Source organism: Melanerpes formicivorus, unplaced genomic scaffold (genome assembly GCF_026170545.1).
Source record: "Melanerpes formicivorus ecotype bairdi unplaced genomic scaffold, bMelFor1.0.p_v2 SCAF_29, whole genome shotgun sequence".
In the NCBI taxonomy this organism is placed as follows: domain Eukaryota; kingdom Metazoa; phylum Chordata; class Aves; order Piciformes; family Picidae; genus Melanerpes; species Melanerpes formicivorus.
Genome location: NW_027142381.1, coordinates 7,087,393 through 7,106,927, shown reverse-complemented (window position 1 = coordinate 7,106,927; position 19,535 = coordinate 7,087,393). Strand labels below are relative to the sequence as shown.

General features: G+C 42.6%; 2 protein-coding genes and 1 long non-coding RNA gene across 8 annotated transcripts in view; 1 reads left to right on the top strand and 2 right to left on the bottom strand.

Moving 5' to 3' along the window:
* The window catches only part of LOC137449375 (uncharacterized), a 29,738-nt gene extending 13,451 nt beyond the window's left edge, over positions 1-16,287 (bottom strand). For 2 of the 6 annotated variants that reach the window (XR_010989366.1, XR_010989369.1), the window contains exons 1-5: positions 15,586-16,285; positions 15,371-15,476; positions 15,139-15,303; positions 14,791-14,853; positions 14,289-14,329 (exon numbers count right to left, since the gene is read on the bottom strand). This is a non-coding gene — a long non-coding RNA (uncharacterized lncRNA). Of the gene's footprint in view, positions 1-14,288; positions 14,330-14,790; positions 14,854-15,138; positions 15,304-15,370; positions 15,477-15,585 lie in introns of all 6 variants that reach the window. The other 4 variants (XR_010989365.1, XR_010989367.1, XR_010989370.1 and 1 more) reach the window with 3 other exon arrangements.
* Positions 16,273-19,535, top strand: part of RNFT1 (ring finger protein, transmembrane 1) — a 9,321-nt gene continuing 6,058 nt past the window's right edge. Inside the window, exons 1-3 of the mRNA XM_068154825.1 lie at positions 16,273-16,386; positions 18,424-18,834; positions 19,173-19,249. Of these exons, the coding sequence (XP_068010926.1) occupies positions 18,468-18,834; positions 19,173-19,249 (444 nt within the window). The 5' untranslated portion in view covers positions 16,273-16,386; positions 18,424-18,467. The remainder of the gene's footprint in view (positions 16,387-18,423; positions 18,835-19,172; positions 19,250-19,535) is intronic.
* Positions 19,039-19,535, bottom strand: part of RPS6KB1 (ribosomal protein S6 kinase B1) — a 26,716-nt gene continuing 26,219 nt past the window's right edge. Inside the window, exon 17 of the transcript XR_010989363.1 lies at positions 19,039-19,413. The gene's annotated coding sequence lies outside the window, so the exon portion shown is untranslated. The remainder of the gene's footprint in view (positions 19,414-19,535) is intronic.

Here is a 19,535-nt window from a genome sequence, read left to right as displayed (position 1 = left end):
CATTTGATTTCTGAATAAAACTTCTATCTTAAGAAACATTTGTAGATAGATAGATAGATATGGCTATCAAACAGACATTTTCAACAGAGTTCATATTTTCATTGCAAAAAATTAAAATACTACTTCTACTCTGGACTCTTTCCCTGATAATGAAATGAAAGGTTTCTGTTACCACAATAAAACAACTTGCAAGTATTTGAATGTTATAGATTGGGAATGTTGCAAAATATATTGCATTTCAAAGACTGTTAGGAAATTTTGGTAGCCTTCTATCTAAGGATAACATTTAGCATTTGCTGGTTGAGGCAGGCTGTATCTCAAAATGAGGTGTAGTGAGGCTGCTGTTGGTCTCCGCCTCCAAGTAACCAGTGATAGGACACGAGGAAATGGTTTTAAGTTGTGCCAGGGGAGGTTTAAACTAGACTTTAGGAAAAAATTCTTTACTGAGAGAGTGGTGAGGGGCTGGGACAGGCTGCCCAGGGAGGTGGCAGGATGCCATCCTTGGAGAGGTTCGAGAAGTGTGTAGATGTGGTGCTTCAGGACGTGGTTTAGTGAGCAGGGTACTTGGGTTATGATTGGACTCGAGGATCTTAAAGGTCTTTTCCAACCCTAATGATTCTGTGATTTTCTCTCTTCCCCTAAAATAAACATCTCAGTGTAAACCAGGGAATCTGATATTGATTCATGCAATTCATATAAAGTAACAACATAATAGTAAATTCAATCTCTTCGATGAGAAGATGATGAGCTTAAATATATCAAAAGGGCAATGAAAGCTAATATTGAGTGGTTAAATAATGATCTGTGAGAAAAAGACAACACAACCTCCAATTCCATCACACTGAAACCATCCACTGACCTAAAGCAGGCTTTTGAGTCACTTCAAAGGAAGCTGCAGCCATTTGCCATTTGTAACAGCGAGGAAGTTCACAAGGAAAGATGAGTTTATGATTTAACTGAAGTGTATCTCAAATAAAGGTTTTGATTAAAATCTACATTTCTGAGCCTCCTGGCAGTGCCACTATCACTGAAACAGGACATCAGCTGCAACACCAGCAATTCTGGACTGCACTGCCATGAGCTGTGAATCATTTTTGTCCTACTTCAATATTGGTTTAACAATAAAGTAAGAACTTTGATGTTTAATATTTAAATAGTCTAATTATTCCTTTAGAATTAAGTCTAGAAGGACCCTTCATGGACACACAATGAAAACAACAACAGAGAGAATGTCTTTTTGCTGCACTAAGAGGCTTCAATTGGTGGGATTTCAATTCAGTTGAAAGGTACAGCACAAGTTCTGTGCTGCAGGAGACTGCACACAAAATGTCTAGAAGGGGAAATGCTCTCCCCTGATGAAGATAATGCCAGTGGATCCCTGCTCAAAACTGAACAAAGCTTAAATACTGTCACAGCAGAGAAGTGTGGACAATTGCCACTGCAGTTGCTCAGAAACCTTCACCAGCTGGCTATTCTGGTGCCATGGTTTTGAAACTCAGACACAAGGGTTGCTTTCTTCATCACTTGTTTTTAAGTCAAGATTTCAGCAAGTGAAGCCTCCTTTTCCTCTTTCCTTTCCCCTTCCCTTTCCCTTTTCCTGTCTCTTTCCCTTTCCCCTCTCTCCTATTTTATATCACTTTGGGATGGGCCAGCACAGAAAAGTTCAGATTTTTGGAAGGATTGCCTAAGTTAAATATTTTGTCTGAACATTTAGTGACTTAGTGATGTTCAGATGCAACAGATGTTCCTCTGTTTTGGAGGAAGGTCAGGGAGAAGGTAACTGCTGCACCTGTGCCACAAGCAGGAAATGCAGTGTGGTTGTAACTGCAACTGTCAGTTTCTGCCAACCATAGACGCCTCTAGAAATACAAAACCATTTCCTACTCCTTAAATAGATCCAAGGTACTCCTGTGAGCACAAAGACAAATGCAATTACCTGCTGAAACTCCAACTTGTTAAAAAAATAATGGAGTTGGTTGGTTGAAATCACGTCCAGACTTCGTTACAAATATCAAGTGACAGAAGAGAATGGACCAGATCCTTGCGACTCATCTTCATTTTAGAGGCACATAAAAGAAAACTAGCCTTAGCTTGATGCAACAATTCTATCTCCAAAATGAATGTTAGACATGAAATAGCAAAAGGGCTGCTGAGCCTAATTTCTCTTATGGGTCTTTTTTTCTTACTATTCCCTTCTACATTTTCACACTGTCCCTTAATGCTCTTTCCTTTCAGAAGGAAATTGAAGTCTCTCAGAATAATATTTACAATCTCATCTTGCAATCTCCTTCATGGTAATTCACTCTGGATGTTTGTTTCTTTCTGTGAGGAACAGTTCTGCTCGAGTTCTCCACTTAGAACAAAACAACTCTGGAATAATTTGAATATGAAGCATATCAGGAGAACAAAATGTAGCAGAGAGAAATGAAAAAAGGGCACAGGGAAACGTGTAGCTCATACCAACCTGCCTTGATGAGCTCTCCAACCACTGCCCCAGCTTAGAACATTAAAACAACTTTCATGGGAGGTGAGACTGACCTGAATACCAGAGTTATCATAGAGTCATAGATTGGTTTGGCTTGGAAGGGGCCTTAAAGAACATTTAGTTCCAACCCCTCCACCACGGGCAGGGACACCTTCCACTAGCCCAGGTTGCTCAATGCCTCACCCAAGCAGGCCTTGAACACCTCCAGGGAGGGGGCATCCACAGCCTCCCTGGGCAACCTGTTCCACTGTCTCCCCACCCTCACTGTAAAGAATTTCTTCCTGATTTCCAGTCCAAATCTCCCCTCTTCCAGCTTCAATCCTTTCCCCCTCATCCTATCACTACAAGGACTTGCAAAAAATCCTTCCCCAGCTTTCTTCTAGGCCCCCTTCAGATACTGGAAGTCTGCTCTAAGGTCTCCTTGGAGCCTTCTCATCTCCAGGCTGAACAGCCCCAACTCACAGCCTGGTTACTTCTACAGGACGTTGTATGACCTGCTCCCTGGTTTTTTTTCTGGTGCAAGTAAGAATAAGCAAGTCCACACAAAAGCTTCAATTTAAATTAGGTGAACTGTTTCATGGAAATAATAGTGAAAATACACTGTCCTGTTTTCTTCTTCCCCCACAGGACCCCATGGGACAGATGGAAACAACAGTAACAGAGTCCCAGGGCAAATTAACAGTCACTAGGTATTCTGTTCTGAAGCATTAAGGGAAAGAAAAAGGCAGGGAACTAGTTCATACAGGAGTCTGCAGGAGAGTTCAACCATGCAGCAGATGCAGAGGAAACCTTAGCAACAATTGGCTGTGAGTTGTCACCAGCACCCACAGAAGTGCAGGCTGCTGGTTCATCCTCCTGGTTATTTCTGTAGATCATGAGTTTGATCCAAACACATGCAGTGACATCGACTAGTTCCTCAAAAAACAGGGAGATGGAGTTAACTTTCACTTCAGCAGTTTCCACTGACAAATATTTTAGTTTACCACTGACTTCTGGTTTCCATTAAAATAACTTTTAATGGCTCCTTAGATAAATGAGAGTTTGAAAAGCAATCTCCATTTCAGTTTTCTATAGTTCTATGATTTTTACACTCTCTTATAACTAATTAAGGACAATTCCAACCTTCTCTTCCTTTCCTACCCAAGTCAGAGACTGATGTAATGTAGCGTGTCTTTTGCTACTTCCTCTCTAAATTAAAAACATTGTTTCTGTGCAGCCTTTCATAAAGTCTCCAGATGAAAATAACAGTGTCTACTGCAGCAGGGCTGTTACTTCTGGTTACTGCTAACATAGAACCAGATACAATTCTTTCTGTCCCACACCTTGCAGCAGAAGGTGCAATCCAGTGCACACAGGTACTCAGCCTGCACCTCTCAAACCCAGCAGCAATCCCCAGCCCCTGCTCTCCGTTTCTGAGGCCCTGCTGTCCATGCCAGGTGGATGAGGTTTGCTTCCCCACTCCTGTGGTCATCACACATCTGCCTGCTGCAGCAACCCTGTACACTGCACTGGTTAGGCCACACCTTGAGTACTGTGTCCAGTTCTGGGCCCCTCAGTTTAAGAAAGATGTTGACTTGCTGGAACGTGTCCAGAGAAGGGCAACAAAGTTGGTGAGGGGTTTGGAACACAACCCTGTGAGGAGAGACTGAGGGAGCTGGGGTTACTTAGCCTGGAGAGGAGGAGACTCAGGGGTGACCTTATTGCTCTCTACAACTACCTGAAGGGAGGCTGTAGACAGGCAGAGGTTGTTCTCTTCTCCCAGGCAACCAGCACCAGAACAAGAGGACACAGTCTCAAGCTGTGCCAGGGGAGATTTAGGCTGGAGGTTAGGAAGAAGTTCTACACAGAGAGAGTGATTGCCCACTGGAATGTGCTGCCCAGGAAGGTGGTGGAGTCACCATCACTGGAGGTGTTTAGGAGGAGACTTGACAGGGTGCTTAATGCCATGGTTTAATTGATTAGGTGGCACTGGATGATAGGTTGCACTCGATGATCTTGAAGGTCTCTTCCAACCTGGTCTATTCTATTCTAACTCTGGGTGTAGGACACTGAAACTGTAAGGTAACTTTCATGATTAAGATGAGCTATCAATAATCATCTATTTTTAAGTACAGCATCCTATAAATCCTCCTAATTAGCAAACTAAATGTCTTCTTTTTAGCAAACAATCCCCAGCCTACTTCCTTATTTATTTTCTTGAATTGAATTATATTTGCCACCTGCTGGCCCAATCACCTAAATGACAGATTCTGGATGTAAGGTAGAAGCTGGGCCATAAACAATAATTTCATTAAAGTTCAATTTGGAACACTTGCCTGCACCTATTTTCCCTGCTTTATGAAGAATAAGCTATTTCCTCCTCTGTTGGCTGTGGGACTCTGCACTCCCATGGGGAGATGCAGCAGCAGGAATTTTTGCACTGCTCCCTGTTCTGCACTGCCCACCTCATAAGAAATCAACAGTGAGATTTTTCTGGAAGGAGAGCCCATGAAATGCTAAATAGAGAAGGAAGAAGTGATTTCCAAGCCTGGACTGAAAAACTGGCATAGGTCCAATAAGGTCCCTTGGTAAAAAAGGTTAGGAAACATTTTCTTTAGAAGACAAAAATGATAGACCTTCTTTTAACATGATTAGAAATGGAGAAGGTTGTACTGCTCTTATTTACCTGTCATGGGCCTCTAAAACCCAGCTAACTCCACAAAAGAAACGTTTTACATTAAACAAAACAAAACAATAAATCTGAATAAAATTCACTCTGCAAAATGTACATCTTGCAGATCCAGTTCAACTGGAAGCATGAATTCAAAGGCTTTGGTCAGTGTAGCCAACTACTCTCCACTTCCATTCCACCAAATCCATTCATTGCCTTGAAGGATTAAATGACTTCAAGGATGGTTCTGTTCACCTGTGGAAGCACATGGTCCTACCAGGTATCAGCAGAGGGAAAGTTTCAAGACTGTAATCTGCTCTGGTCCGCTTTGTTCTTCACTAAAAACTCAACCCCAAACTATCAGGGTTCTATAGTTCAGGCCTCCAAAAAAACCCACATTTCCTTCCATCACTTTTAAAAGCAAAGCTTGCAAAACCACCTTCAAAACCTCGCTGCTACTTTCTGAAGCCATTACACCCCCCTCAAAATCGCCAACACTATGCAAAAGTCACCCTTCTGAAATGGAGTTAATAAACCCCATTGTTGTGACAGAAGCCAACAAAACCAATGACCCAGATTCTCCAGCATTCCCCCCACTATTCCAGAAGATATAAATCCATGCTGCTTCCTTCAGAACTGCTGAAACCCTCTCCACCACATTTTCTTATAATTAATTAAGAATATATAAGCACAAGTTATTCTCCAGCAACTCATTCATTCCGTGGTTCTGCAACTTTCATTTCCATCAATCCTCACCCAGATTTATTTTCCATTGCCTTTTATAGTTTGAAGATTAATAGTGGGGAAAATCATTATTTTTACCATACTTATTCTGCAATAAATAGCAATTTGTGTGAGTGTGTGGAACTGTATTATGTATAAATGAAAACATTAACCAAACTGGAGGCACACAGTCAGTCAGTGCCTTAATAGAGCAGCCTTGGAGAGAGGAGCTGTGCAGCATTTTTATGTAGCATGTGGGAAAACTGTGCAGCATGGGAGTTTTGAACATTAATACTGCAGCTGTACTAAATCTACTGTGTCAGGCTCTGTCTGCAAGCAAACCAGATTTAAGGATGTACTCCTTTTTTGTTGTTGTTTTTTTTCCAGCACTGGAAGCTGAAAGAAAAATGGTTAACTTGGTTAAGTTCAACAGGAGTAAGTTCAGCTGGTTCAAAATGGCCATGAGTTATGTGCACCTGTTAAACAAAGAGTTCTGAATGTAGACAATTACATGACCTGGGTAAAGGTTCCAATTATGGATCAAAGAGTAATGCATTTTCAATTCGATTTTAACACTGTGGCAATTATGTGTGATAGAGAACAAATACTCCAGCAGGATCTAAACAATGAACAACAGAAAACACTTCTGTGGACCATAATTTCACGGCTTAGTGTCCTTTAGGTGCTTTCATGTCTTACTCTGAATGTAGTGTAAAATGTGAGATGGATATCTGAGTGACCCTGGGCAGGAGGCACAGATATTATTTTGTTGCAATGTTTCATGTTTTCTTCTAAGTTAGATGATGTTCTATTGCACAAGGAATACACAGAGGACAAACACTCTCCAGCTGCTGTTATCACTGTGACACATGAAAGGAATTTAACCAGACATGACAAATTTTCTGCAAGCACTGAATTAATTGTTTTTCATAAGCACCAAACACAATGTTGGCCTCACAGAAGACTGCAGAAGGCATCCTGCAGGCCCTTTCTGCCAAGAGGCACAAAGAACTACCCTGTGCACAGAGAAGTTCTGTAAGATGGGATGCACAGCTGGGAAATATGGAAAAGCATGTACACACAGCCACACACAAGCACAAGTTTTGGCCTTCTCTTACATTATAGCTGGAGTCCTAACAGTGCTGTGATATATCCAATCTAGAGGTTAATTCATCCATACCTGTCCCTCTCTCCTCATGCTGTTGTACTACAGCTCTCTCCCCTTTCACTGAAGAGAATTTTGTGCTGCTCTGCACATATTCAACTACATTTCCTTGTCCACAGGCCCTGCTCACACAGCTAACATCTCCATTTGGCATTCTCTAGGAAGGTGCTGTCAAAATTGTAACTGTAACTATTTCAAAGCAAACCAACCAAGCACACATCCCCCCCAGCAGTGTGGTGTGAGGAACTCAGCACCAAAAGCAGAAATTACAGAGTGGTAGACCAAACTTTTCAAATTTGAATGCCTGAAGTCACACATTCAGATCTTTATTTACACACATCAGAAGCCTGGTTTTCACCAGACACATTCAGGCCTCCCAGGCTTGCTGCACCCTCAAAAAAGATGTTTATTTAGATGCATATCTATGGATTGCTTGTCTAATTTCAGGTAACGAATGGCTACAATTTTCACTTATAAATGTTGGTGCTTCAGCTGTCACATCAATAAACCCAAGCCTGTTCACTTGGTGGAGCCTGAATGGCCTTCAGCAAACTTTTTGTTTGCATTTTTGATCTATGAGCAGTCAGAGACCATCAGCTGATGGGCAAGACAGTAATTTTCTCCTGAAAATAGGAAAGAAAACACTAGGATTCAAAAGATGCAAGCTCACAAGCTTAATTGTTATAATCTCTTCTGGAAGAAGTTATATATGAGCCTAAAATCAATTCCAATATTCCTTCACCAGTGTTTTACTTCTTAAGTATTTCTTAGTTAAGTAGTAAGCACTCTTGTAAGTAGTCTTCCATTAATTCTTTCTATTAATGAAGAAAAGTACTGAGTGAGCTGGAACTCACTCTTAATTTAAGATAATCATTATCATGAACAGATGTTTTATTGGACAGTCTGAGGAATATGGGAGTGCTGTGATTTAGTTCAGACACTTTAGTTCAGTTGAAGACTTAGACCATAAGATGAAGTTAATTGAATAGACTCATCCTCATCTCTAATTGGACAAAATGAAATCACCACTCTAAAGGACAGAGTGGGAAATCCTTGCAAAAAGACATTAGGATTGTTTCCTGACACAAGTGCAAATTTTCTCTGCCTACTCAGAAGTGGGTTTAAGTGTGCCACTGCCAGAAGAGTGCACATTACAGCAAGATAACAAATGTCTCTTGTTTAACAAACAGCAGTGTTATCTCCTTTGACCAGACACCAAGTAGATGTCACTATCTCTGAACCATATGCTGCAGACAAAGCCTCTGGTAGATTGAAAGTCAAACACCTTGTACTATCACATATGCACTTCTAATATAACTAGACCACTGATAACTAAGCATACAGCCAACTATGGCACACATATGGAATGCACAGGGGAAAACTCTTCCATGGAAATGAAGTGTCACACATGGAAACATAGACTAGTCAGCAAAAAGGATTTAAGGCAAGGACACAGAGCTGTTGGAGCGAGTCCAGAGGAGGGCCACAAACATGATCCAAGGGCTGGAGCACCTCTGGTATGAGGATAGGCTGAGGGAACTGGGGTTGTTTAGCCTAGAGAAAAGATGACTCTGGAGGGACTTTAGAGCTGCTCTTCCAATACCTGAAGGGATCCTACAAGAAAGCTGGAGAGAGACTTTTCATAAGGGTGTCCATAGACAGGACAAGGGAGAATGGTTTGAAGCTGAGCAAGAGTAGGGTTAGACTGGATCTGAGGAAGAAGTTCTTCAGTACAAAGGTGGTAAGACTCTGGAACAGGCTGCCCAGGGAGGTTGTGGCTGCCTTCTCCCTGAGGGTGTTTAAGACCAGGTTGGATGAGTCTTGGAGTAGCTGAGTCTAGTTAAGAGGCATCTCTGCCCATGGCAGGGAGGTTGGAGAAGATGAACTCTAAGGTCCCTTCCAACCTAAGCCATTCTAGGCTTCTATAACTCCTAAAGCAGACAACTGTGCCTGCTGTACTTATTGTGACCTAACTGCAAAAAATTGGTTTGTTCCTGCTTTCCAAAATAAAAATAATTTTCAGATTAGGAGGAGTACTCTAATTTCACTCCAGAACCCTTTACCTTCTGAAGTAACATCTGCATCCCAATTTTTATAACCATCTGCCTGGTTAAGCATGGGGGAAGGATGATGAGCAGCTGCTTAAATGATACCAGTGTCATCTGCAGCATTTAGTTCAGAAACATGCTGCCTCCTCACCAAGCTGTTGAAGTCTGTACCTGATTATATAGTAACTAAAGACACAGGATATCCATAATATCAGCAACAACTAATTCTGCATTTTGCATCATTCAGTTACTAATTTTTCACTTTTCATGAGCTACAGTGTTACTACAGCACACTATACTGCTAGCCTCCAGAACATCTAGAAACACATGCTGCTTGCTGTTGAGGTCACTGCAAAGTCTATCGCTGCTTCAGCAAGGGCAAGCATGATGGAATTGAGTGATACAAAACCTAACTAATTCTGTAATGAACAACTAGAATTCCATAGATGATACAAATATCAATATCTCCTCCTCTCCACCTAAAGCATTTCTATTCATGAAATCAGAAAGCAGTGAGCTATATGCAGGCAGAAGAGTTTCCTAATGGCAAAACAAGTATTTTTATCACAGAATGGCTTAGGCTGGAAGAGACCTGAGATCAGCTACTCCAAACTCCCCACCATGGGCAGGGACACCTCTCAACTAGACTCAGCTGCTCAAGGCTTCATCCAACCTAGCCTTGAACACCCCCAGGAAGGAGGCAGCCACAACCTCCCTGGGTAGTATATCCAAGTCTCACCACCCTTGTACTGAAGAACTTCTTCCTAAGATCCCACCTGAACCTACTCTCCTTCAGCTTAAAACCATTCCCCCTTGTCCTGTCTCTAGACACCCCCATGAAAAGTCCCTCTGCAGCCTTCCTGTAGGATCCCTTCAGGTATTGGAAGGCAGCTCTAAAGTGCCCCCAGAGTCTTCTTTTCTCTAGGCTTAACAACCCCAGCTCCCTCAGCCTATCCTCATACCAGAGGTTCTCCACCCTGGCCCTTCTCTGGAATCACTTTTATATAATGTTAAGGTAAAGGGGACCTTGATCCTACAGACTCATGCAAATGATTTCATAGACAAGAAGCCCCTTGATTCTAATGAGACTACTCACTTATGTATGCTAATCACATACATTCACAGGATTACATCCTAAAAATTGCCGAAGAGGTGGGCTGCGCTGCTGAGAGCACAGTGAAGTTCTTGGGGGAGCTGCTGCCAGCATTCCTGAAAATGTTTTACTCATTCTTTGCATATTCAATTTTACCTCTGACTCTGATAAAATTAAGGAAAGGTTATATAGCTTTGCTTCTAGATTCACAACCTCCTTGAAAATCATGATAGGCATAGTTCTGCTACTTCTGTTAACTCTGGTGGACACAAAAATCACAGAAGGGTTGAGTTGGAAGAGGCCTAGATCATTCGTGACAGGGAGCAAGAGAGGGTGTTCCTGAGCTTTTGAAAGGGCCCAGTGCTCTCTTCTGCTACACCTCTGAACAGGTGAGTGAGGACTCCAGCAGGAGCATCTGAACACAGCCCAGGATTGCTGAAGTGAAGATCCAGGCAGGGCTCATCTGCTACCAGACGAGCCTCTTCAAAACCATTTCTCAAGGCAAATTAAAAACCTGAAGAGGAGCAAAGATGAAAGCAACAGCAGCATGCAAAGGCAGACTACCACAGCTTCAAGTATTTTTCTTTTTGCTTTTACTCTGTTTCTCTTTCTTATTTTAACATGCTTGACCATACAGTATATATGCAAGCACTAAAAAACCAACAACCTCCTAAGAACACACCACCAAAAAATGAACCTGCAACAAGGTTCCATGGTTCTTTCACTAGAAGATGGGATATACAGGAAGTTCTACACTGGATCTAGATGGCAAGCATTTCCTTGAGACTTGTTGGTGATTTATCCAAATTTAACTCCCAGTTCTATTTCTGTGAGCCAAAAAAATCCCTGTGTTGTTCCCAAGGTCCTCCTTCAGCCTAATTATTTTATCTCATGCAAAGAACATTAAAAACCAAAATACCAAATCAGGATTAAATGATCAATGGCACATTTCCCTTTACCAGAGAACTTGGTTGGTACAAACCCAGCACAAAAGCCAGCTGCTGTGGGAGTCCTGCTTTTGCAGTCTCATAGAACTATTGTAAAAATTGATAATATATTTAGATTATTTTAGTTTTGAAATTATCCTTTCCTTATATGTCAAATGTTTCAGGAATAAGCTGGACAATCTTGTTACCTAGTGAACATGGTTTTATGGTTGATAACATTTCCTGATCAACTAACTCCCACACATTAATACAAGATCATTGTTCATTAGAGAGGTAACACAACCCCTCCCTATTCTTAGAAATGGAGAATTTTATATATTGCCACCAAACTAAAAACAGTCAGTAAATATTAACTTTCTGGAGTGCATAACAAGTTTTATTGATTAGTGAGGTAAATATTGACTGAAGTGAAGCAAATGTTTATGTGCTGACGTTAATGGGAGAAACCCCGCTCAAGGCGACAAACAAGATTTTGCCTCCAGTTGTTTGGAGTTTGTATTCATTCTGAAAGATCTGGTGATCTGTGGTAAAGCTTTTTCAAAGCCAGTGGTTTTCCTTACCAGCTAAAATGGGTATGCATGTAGAGCACCAGAATATTTGTGACCTTTTAAAAGACAGGGGTGTGACCAATTGTTTTCTGATCGGTGTTAACTCACTGGCTGAAACTCACTAAACTCTCTAATATCAGATAACAACATCCAAGACAGAGCTCTGTTTAACTGAGCTCTAAAAAGGTAAACAGAAAAAGGGTCAATTTTCAGCCACTCAGAAACCAGTATTTTTCTTACAGAAGTAGTGGTAACTAATGCCAGAAGATTCTTTATCTCACCATTTCTTTTGGTTACAGTCAAACAAAACTTTTTATGGCTGACAATCTTAATAATTACAAAGAATTATTACAAATAATCACACACACCCCCAGAAAAAAGGGCTTCTTTTTCTTCTGAGAGTTAAAGGCTACTACCCAATCAGAGCACAGGCAGAGCAGTTACATAAATCCTTACAGGAAGCAATACCTCAGCCTGAGGTACCAGCGTCACTAAACCAGCGTTGACTCCTATTGACAATCTGCCACAGGCACCCCCCTGCACCAAATAAAATCCTTTCCCACCATTGACCTAAATTGATCAATCTAAAGAGCTTTTAAACACTTCTATTTTATGAGTTATGTTAGAAGATGATGAATTATGTTAGAACCTAAAATATATTCCTATTTACCAAGGAAACTAAAGAGTAATCAAGGAGAGAATTAAAAGCAGATACTACAGATGGAAAATAATTTAACAAGCCCATCCACCCCTTCCTAGAACATCCACTCAAGGCAGGTTTTGACAAACATAAGGAGTCGTTATCCAACAGAACGATTCACACAAGGGTTCACACATTCAGCTGAACACACTAGGTTGGGAAAAAATATATTTGAGAAACTTCAAAGATCTTATTGCAAATTCTGGCACTTTAAGCACACCCATTAGGGAACAGCAAAGTCTTAGGCAGTGGAGGATCATCAGAGTGCATCTGACCTAAATACCTTTGTAATGGTCTTACAACAGCAATTAACACACACCTTCTAAAATACTTGACCAGCTGAATATTTTTTGAGTGACTGTAATTAACACATCCTTCAATGTCACTAGGAGAAAAGACCAGTTCAGAAAACAGCTTCTCCACTTTATTCTAATGACCATGGGAATCGCTCCTTCTTGTGGATAAAGACAGAGGCTGAGCACCCTCCTGTGCAGTGAGCAAAAATTACAACTGCCCTTTGTGGCTCCCCTATCTAATTTTCATTCCAGGTTCTATTTATGTACAAAACCTAAGACTTCAGGATCTAATTTACCAGTTTTCAAACAATCCTGTGACACTATTTCAGGGGAACTACTCTTAGTTTAGAATGAATTGAGAGAATGGAGCACGCTGCTGTACACAAGGAGCAAGGAAGACTTCTGGAAACCTCAGGGAATAAAGATGATGTCATTGCATTACAAAAATATCTGGTTCAAATTCAAGCTGGTCTGCTTCACAAAGCTTACAAGATGAGATTCAACAGAGAAATTTGGGCTCCTCTGCCATCACCCCAGGGACCAGTTTTCAAAACTGGTCTCTATTCTCCAATGTCTTCAATGTGGGAGCACAGGAGCTGTTTTCTCTGCTTAAAATTCAAGCTGGTGTAAAGGTTGTATAATTGCAGGAGCCAGATTTAACAATATTGAGCATTCAAAGCTCAGGAAGCATTCACATTTTAAAGGTCCTTTGAGCCTCTTGGCAAGACTTTTAAATCCTTCAAACAATTTAATCTAAATCTTCTTAATTTTGCAAAAGTCTTCCACACTCAAGTAACATTTTGTGTAGAATAAAGATAACCAATAAAGCCTTTGAATATTCAGGACATTCTGCTATTTTACAGACTCCTGCAAGAAAACAATTTTTTAACACATCATTAACTACAATTCCTTTCCAAGTGTCTGAGATCAGTTCCTTTCAATCTCACTAAAGATGAATGTTGTACAGGGAATTTTAAAGGACTAGCTCCTTCCACACCTTCTGGTGAAAACCAGTGAGATCACAGTTTATTAGGAGGAAGAAAGATAAAAAGATCAACATTGTAATCCCTTCATCTGCTCTTCAGCAGAGCTCCTTTGGGAATTAGGAATATGAAACATATTTCTATGTATAGAACCAGCTCTCAACAACTTCTAGCACAGAGTAAACTGCTGACAAGGTTAAGTATTGCACTGCCAGGGGATCATCCCTAGAGTTCCACAAGGCTCAGTGGAACTGACATTCCACCATGGCTCATCCATTTAACAACCACAGGAAAAGCAGGAATACGGTGATGAAATCTACTGATGGCCTCAATTAGGGAGGTACCACCTGTACCTAGGAGTATGAGGATGTCTGGGATGCTTACATCTGAATGTATATAAACAAGCCTGGACACCAGCCCAGTTATCTGAATGAAATTTATGGGCTTCTGAGTCCAAAATACAGATTGGTAAATGTATTACTAGGTGTTACGTGACCTGATGTATGTGATACCCATGGGAAAAGACTTCCAATTTTATGTTAATGATCTCTCAGATCTATCTTGTGGCAGGCCTTGCTAAATCCAGAGGTCATTAATAGCACCCTGAAAACACACCTGTTAAATAACAACATGACTGAAGAGCTACCTACCTTCTAATGAGCTGTGAATTGGAGATAAATCAGCAAGCGACCTGCATGAGCAAACATTATTGATTAATAAGCTACTACGAATTAGTTTCACATTTCCAGCCCATGAAACCATGAGAAACAGTTTGAGAACAACTCTGATTTGTACTTTAGTGCATTTTAGAGTTACAAAAAAGAAACAGCTGAAAGAGGCTTTTGTATTTACACACTTCCAAGCAATGTACAGAAGGCATGCATAATTCCCAAACATAAAATACTATTTAAGAAGAAAAGATTTATAATTGCTTTTCCTGATTTGAGAATCAAATGAAGATTTTTTTTTCCCACATTGTCCTTCACAATCTAAACACTATGTAAATGACTGAGTAAAGAATGAACAATATGGCACAACATAAGCCAAACACAACAGGTTTGTGTTATCCTTGAAAGGATGAGGATATAGCTACATAATGCTTGGAGTGCTTCCAGCCCAGGACCCAAAATCTGCATTAGTGTTGCTACCAACCTGTATTGTGGTAATCAGGCAGAAGAACTACACAAATTAGGTGGTCTTGTGAGTTCAGAAGGCCTGCAGGAAAAGGAGGTTTGGGGATTTGTTTCACATTTAAGTATATCTGTAGTAACTAGTTCAGGTTTCTTTCAAAACATCAATCACAGCCCAAGTGAAATGCTGTGGATATGAGTCCTGGAATTTCCAGCCAAGAAATTCTAGATACAGATTCTCAAAAAGCCATAAAACCAGACCAAATTGCTGCAATGCCTTCTTTGTCTCTCTCTATACTGTTGGAGACTGTCCTCAGGAACCCCAGACCCCTGAAGCCCCAGAGCAAATAAGGATAAAGGAGGTGCTTGCCTTGACTGATGAGGACTGGATTAGGGATCAGTTAAGCAACCCTGACATCCATCAATCCATGGATCCTGATGCAATGCACTTGTGGGTGCTGAAGGAGCTGGAAGAAGTCATTGCTAGGCCCCCCTCCATCATCTTTGGTAGGTCTTGCAAAGAGGTGCCTGAGGACTGGAGGAAAGCAAATGTCACAGGGCAAGAAGGAGGACCTGGGTAACAACAGACAGGTCAGCCTCACCTCCATGCTTAACCAACCCGACGGTCTTTTATGAGGACATAGCCAGGTGGATAGATGATGGTAGCACAGTGGATGTGGTTTATCTTGATCTCAGGACCTGGACAAGCTGGAGAGTTGGGCAGGGAGAAATTTAATGAAATACAACAAGGACAAGTGTAAAGTCTTGCATGTGAAAAAGAACAGCCACAATGGAGCAGTATAGGTTGGGGACTGACCTGTTGGAGAGCAGCATAGGAGACTTGGGGGTCCTGGTGGGCAGAAGGATAATCATAAGCCAGCAATGTGCCCTTGTGGCCAAGAAGGCTCCCAGTGAGCTGCGTACCTTTCACTTTCAGAAAAAGCATCTGAGCCAAGGAAAACAGATGCCAGTTCTGGATGCAAACTAATTTATTCAGGAGCATATTTTGAAAGAAAAGCCTGTATCTATTTAATTTCAAGCTTCTCCTGAGAGCTACAGCAACACTAACTAGGGCAGCATTTTCCTCAGGTTTCCTAGGAGGCAAAGCCAATTTCCAGGCAGCAGGATGTCCCTGCGGTGAGCACTAATGGCCACCGAGAAGTAATGACACCACAGCGTGTATATGTATATATATATATATATACACACACATATATATGCATGTGAGAAATAATTCTCTTCATTCCCTTCATTATTATTGCCATCTCAGATGAATTTTAATTGCGGCTTTAAATGAAAAGCACCGGGAACCACTGCCTCCCGCTCCGTTTGGCGGGCCTGACCCGCAGCCTGTGCCCGGCCCTGAGGCAATCGCCCCCCGCCCCGGCCGCCTTCTCCCTCCGCTGGCGGGGCGAAGGCCTGGACGAGCCGCGGCCTTTCGTTACCAGAGCAACACCCAGCTCGGGGCCTTCCTCCTCCTCCCCTCACGGCTCCTCCTCTTCCTCCCCCCCCGCCGCACCCTCTTCCACCTACCCGGCCTCGACGGCGGCGATGGAGGCGGCGGGTGGCCGCGGGCTGGGCAGCGGCGCCGGGCGGGAGGCGGCCGCCGCCCGATGAGGTACCGGCGCCGGGCTCCGGTCGGGGGGGGGCGGGAAAGGGGCTTCTGGCGGCCGCTCCCTCGCAGAGCCCGGGACCGGGAGGAGGGAGCGGGGACGCGCCTCAGAGTTACCTTCTCTCTGTGCCGGGGGGGCAGTGGGAGCCGGCGGGGACCCCCCAGCGCTGCGCTCATCGTCTTTGACCCTCCCGCCGCCTCCGAGGGGGCCGGCGGCGTGCTGAGCTGCGGCGCGGCCCGGCCAGGGGTGCGGGCGAGCCTGGCGCGGCCCAGCCACGGCGGCCTGGGAGCGACTCCTGAAGTGGAGTGGGAGGCAGAGGCTGGGGAGAGCTGGGGAATGCCCGAGGAGACTTTATCAAAGCCTTTCTTTGATCTGACTGGGAAGAAGAAATCCTAGAGGCTGCGTGCAGAGTTCTTACCATCCGAAGTCGTGTTTGTTAACTAAGTTACTTGAAAGTTTGTTAGGCAGAGTGCCAGGAGAAGCTGCATTACTCGAACAATGGGATCATTCACTTCGTTCTTTAGCACGGAGCTGTCAGTTTGCTGCACAAGCAGGCCCGAAGTCACTGAGAAGAGAGCTAATGAGATTTTGTGCTCCTCCCCCTTTAAAAAGAAACAAACATTCATGCCCTGAGCAGGCCGACACCCCGAGCGATCCTGCTCACAGCCCGAGCGATCCTGCTCACAGCCCGAGCGATCCTGCTCACACCCCCAGCGATCCTGCTCACACGAGTCAGAACTGTTTCCAGTTCATTTTCTGTATTCGTGTGCATAAAATGACAGAAGCTGAATTTTGGCTGAAGTATGATGTAATATTTGGCCAACAAAAATACAGTGGTAGCAGCATTTCTAAGAGGTAGTAAGTTCCCCTTTTTTGCATTTTAAATTAAAGCAATTTACTCATCTAAATCTACTTTCTAAAGACAAGGATTCTAAGTTTGTGCAAATGTATTAAGAACTTGCAGCGCACACCCACACTTTGCTTTAACCCTTCTGTGTCCTCAGTGAAACTAGGTGTGTGTACAGAAAACTTGGGACACACCAAAAAATATTCAAAGAGAAATCTGGAGGAGTTTAAAACATTGGAAATTTCATTATAATCCTTTTTGACTGTTTCAATAATAGTGACAAAAGTTGTGCCAAACCTGGCTTCATTCTCAAAAACCATCCCTCTTAATCACATCACTGCAGAAAAGTAGGTTTAAGCCAGTCTGACCCCTGTGTACTGTCACAGAACTGAAAAACTGCCATGGGAGACAACAGAAAGATGTCAGTGGGAAGCATTAAATCTGCACTGGGGTAGTGTTGCTGTTAGATTACTGCTTGGTGGCTGCATTTCCTTTTTTCCACCTGGCCATATGGTTCAGGCTTTTTTAAACGCTTCTTACAAAATGCACTAACCTGGTTCTGCTCACTTACCCAGACAGGATAATCTCATTAATCTCATAATGGCCCTCAATTTTAAGCATGCACTGGCTTTTGACTAGGCTTGTCGCTGAACAAGTGCTTACCATTTTAGTAGTTTTTGCTTCCTTCCCATCGCCTGCTTCTTCTTTGGCCTACTACTGTTGCTATTTTGGTTAAATTATGCAGCGCTTCTAAGACTGCTTCTGCAAAGGCTACTGCTGGTCTCCTTTTCAGCAGCTTCTCTGTTCTGATGGGCAGCGAAACAACTGCAGATTTTACTAAGGCACCAGGTTGACTGCAGGCTAGAAAATCAGCATGTGAGTGAAAGGAACTCATTTAATAGGGCACACAGAAAGTTGCCTTGTGGAGACAGGGCACAAACCCAGCATGCCAGCTTTCATACAATCATAGAATTGTTTCAGTTGGAAAAGACCTCTAATATCATCGAGTCCAACTGTTGATTAGAACAGACAGACAGCATCTCTCAAAAAGAGAATCTTTGCTTCATGCAGGCAATCACTCAGTACAATCTATTGTATTTTTGTGGTGGGTTTTTTCTTGGTTGGTTTGGCTTTTTTGCTCCCTCCGAACCAGTTATCTCTTCCTTCAACTGTGACTTTTTATATCCTGCTCTAGGAGACAAACCAGCAAAAAATCTGGATCAGAAAACCCCTCCCACCATGCAAGCAAACTGCGGTCACCTCCACAACATCCCAGGGAGCAATGACTCTACTCAGAGCACCCACGCAGGGAGGCTGCCAGGAGATGCCTCGTGCCACCAGAGCGGAGATGTCCGCATCCAGCTGAACTCTGCGGCGGGAGAAGCCAGAGACCACACCAGCTCCCGGCACTCACGGCAGGGCTCCCAGAGTCGCTCCCACGGACATGCCCACAGCGAAGCAGCGGGGCTGGATGATTCCGCTCCAGACTCAGAGGAACACGGTGGCAGCTCCCTCTCAGAGCTCAGATACCTCCTGCAGTGGCTGCACAAAAGTCTGCCCTATGTCTTGATTCTGTGTGTCAAACTGGTTGTGCAGCATATAATTGGTAGAGTATAACAAAATACTGTCTGAGGGAACTGACACACACCCCACATCCCCCCCCAGCAAAGAGATAATCATCATAACCATGCCTGCAATAGAATTCCATTTATTTTTAGCTTTATATTTGTATTTATTTATCAGAAAGACTTACTGAACTTCATTTCAGTGGCTTCTATTTCCTTTGCTGGCATATGTACAATATGCTTCATTATTCTGGTTTGATAGTCTAAGCTCTATTAATTGCAATTACAAAGTTGTATTAGAAGTGGCTGTTTATTAACCCAGTTCAGTAATTACTTTATTTTATTTTCCTGTGTATAACTGACCCTTTTTTCCTAATAGGCATTTCTCTTGGAATTGGGCTGCTAACAACTTATATGTATGCAAACAAAAGCATAGTAAATCAGGTTTTTCTAAGAGTAAGTATCACCCTATGCAACAAAATCCTCTAAGTTAACCAAGATCTTTATCCATCAATTTTTGAAAGAAATGTTTTATTTACCTGGTAATGTTAGGGGTCAAAGTTTCCAAGGTGGAAGTCTCAAAGCTTCTGTACACTGTAGAGCTTCTCAGTCAGTAAGGTCTGCAAAATTCAAAGGGAGTGTTTTCCCTCCTTTGCCCCCCTCAACTGTGCATACTGAAATCAACTGAGGAAAGCTTTCTGGAGCTATGGAAGAATTTCTTAAGTATATTTGTGGAATTCAA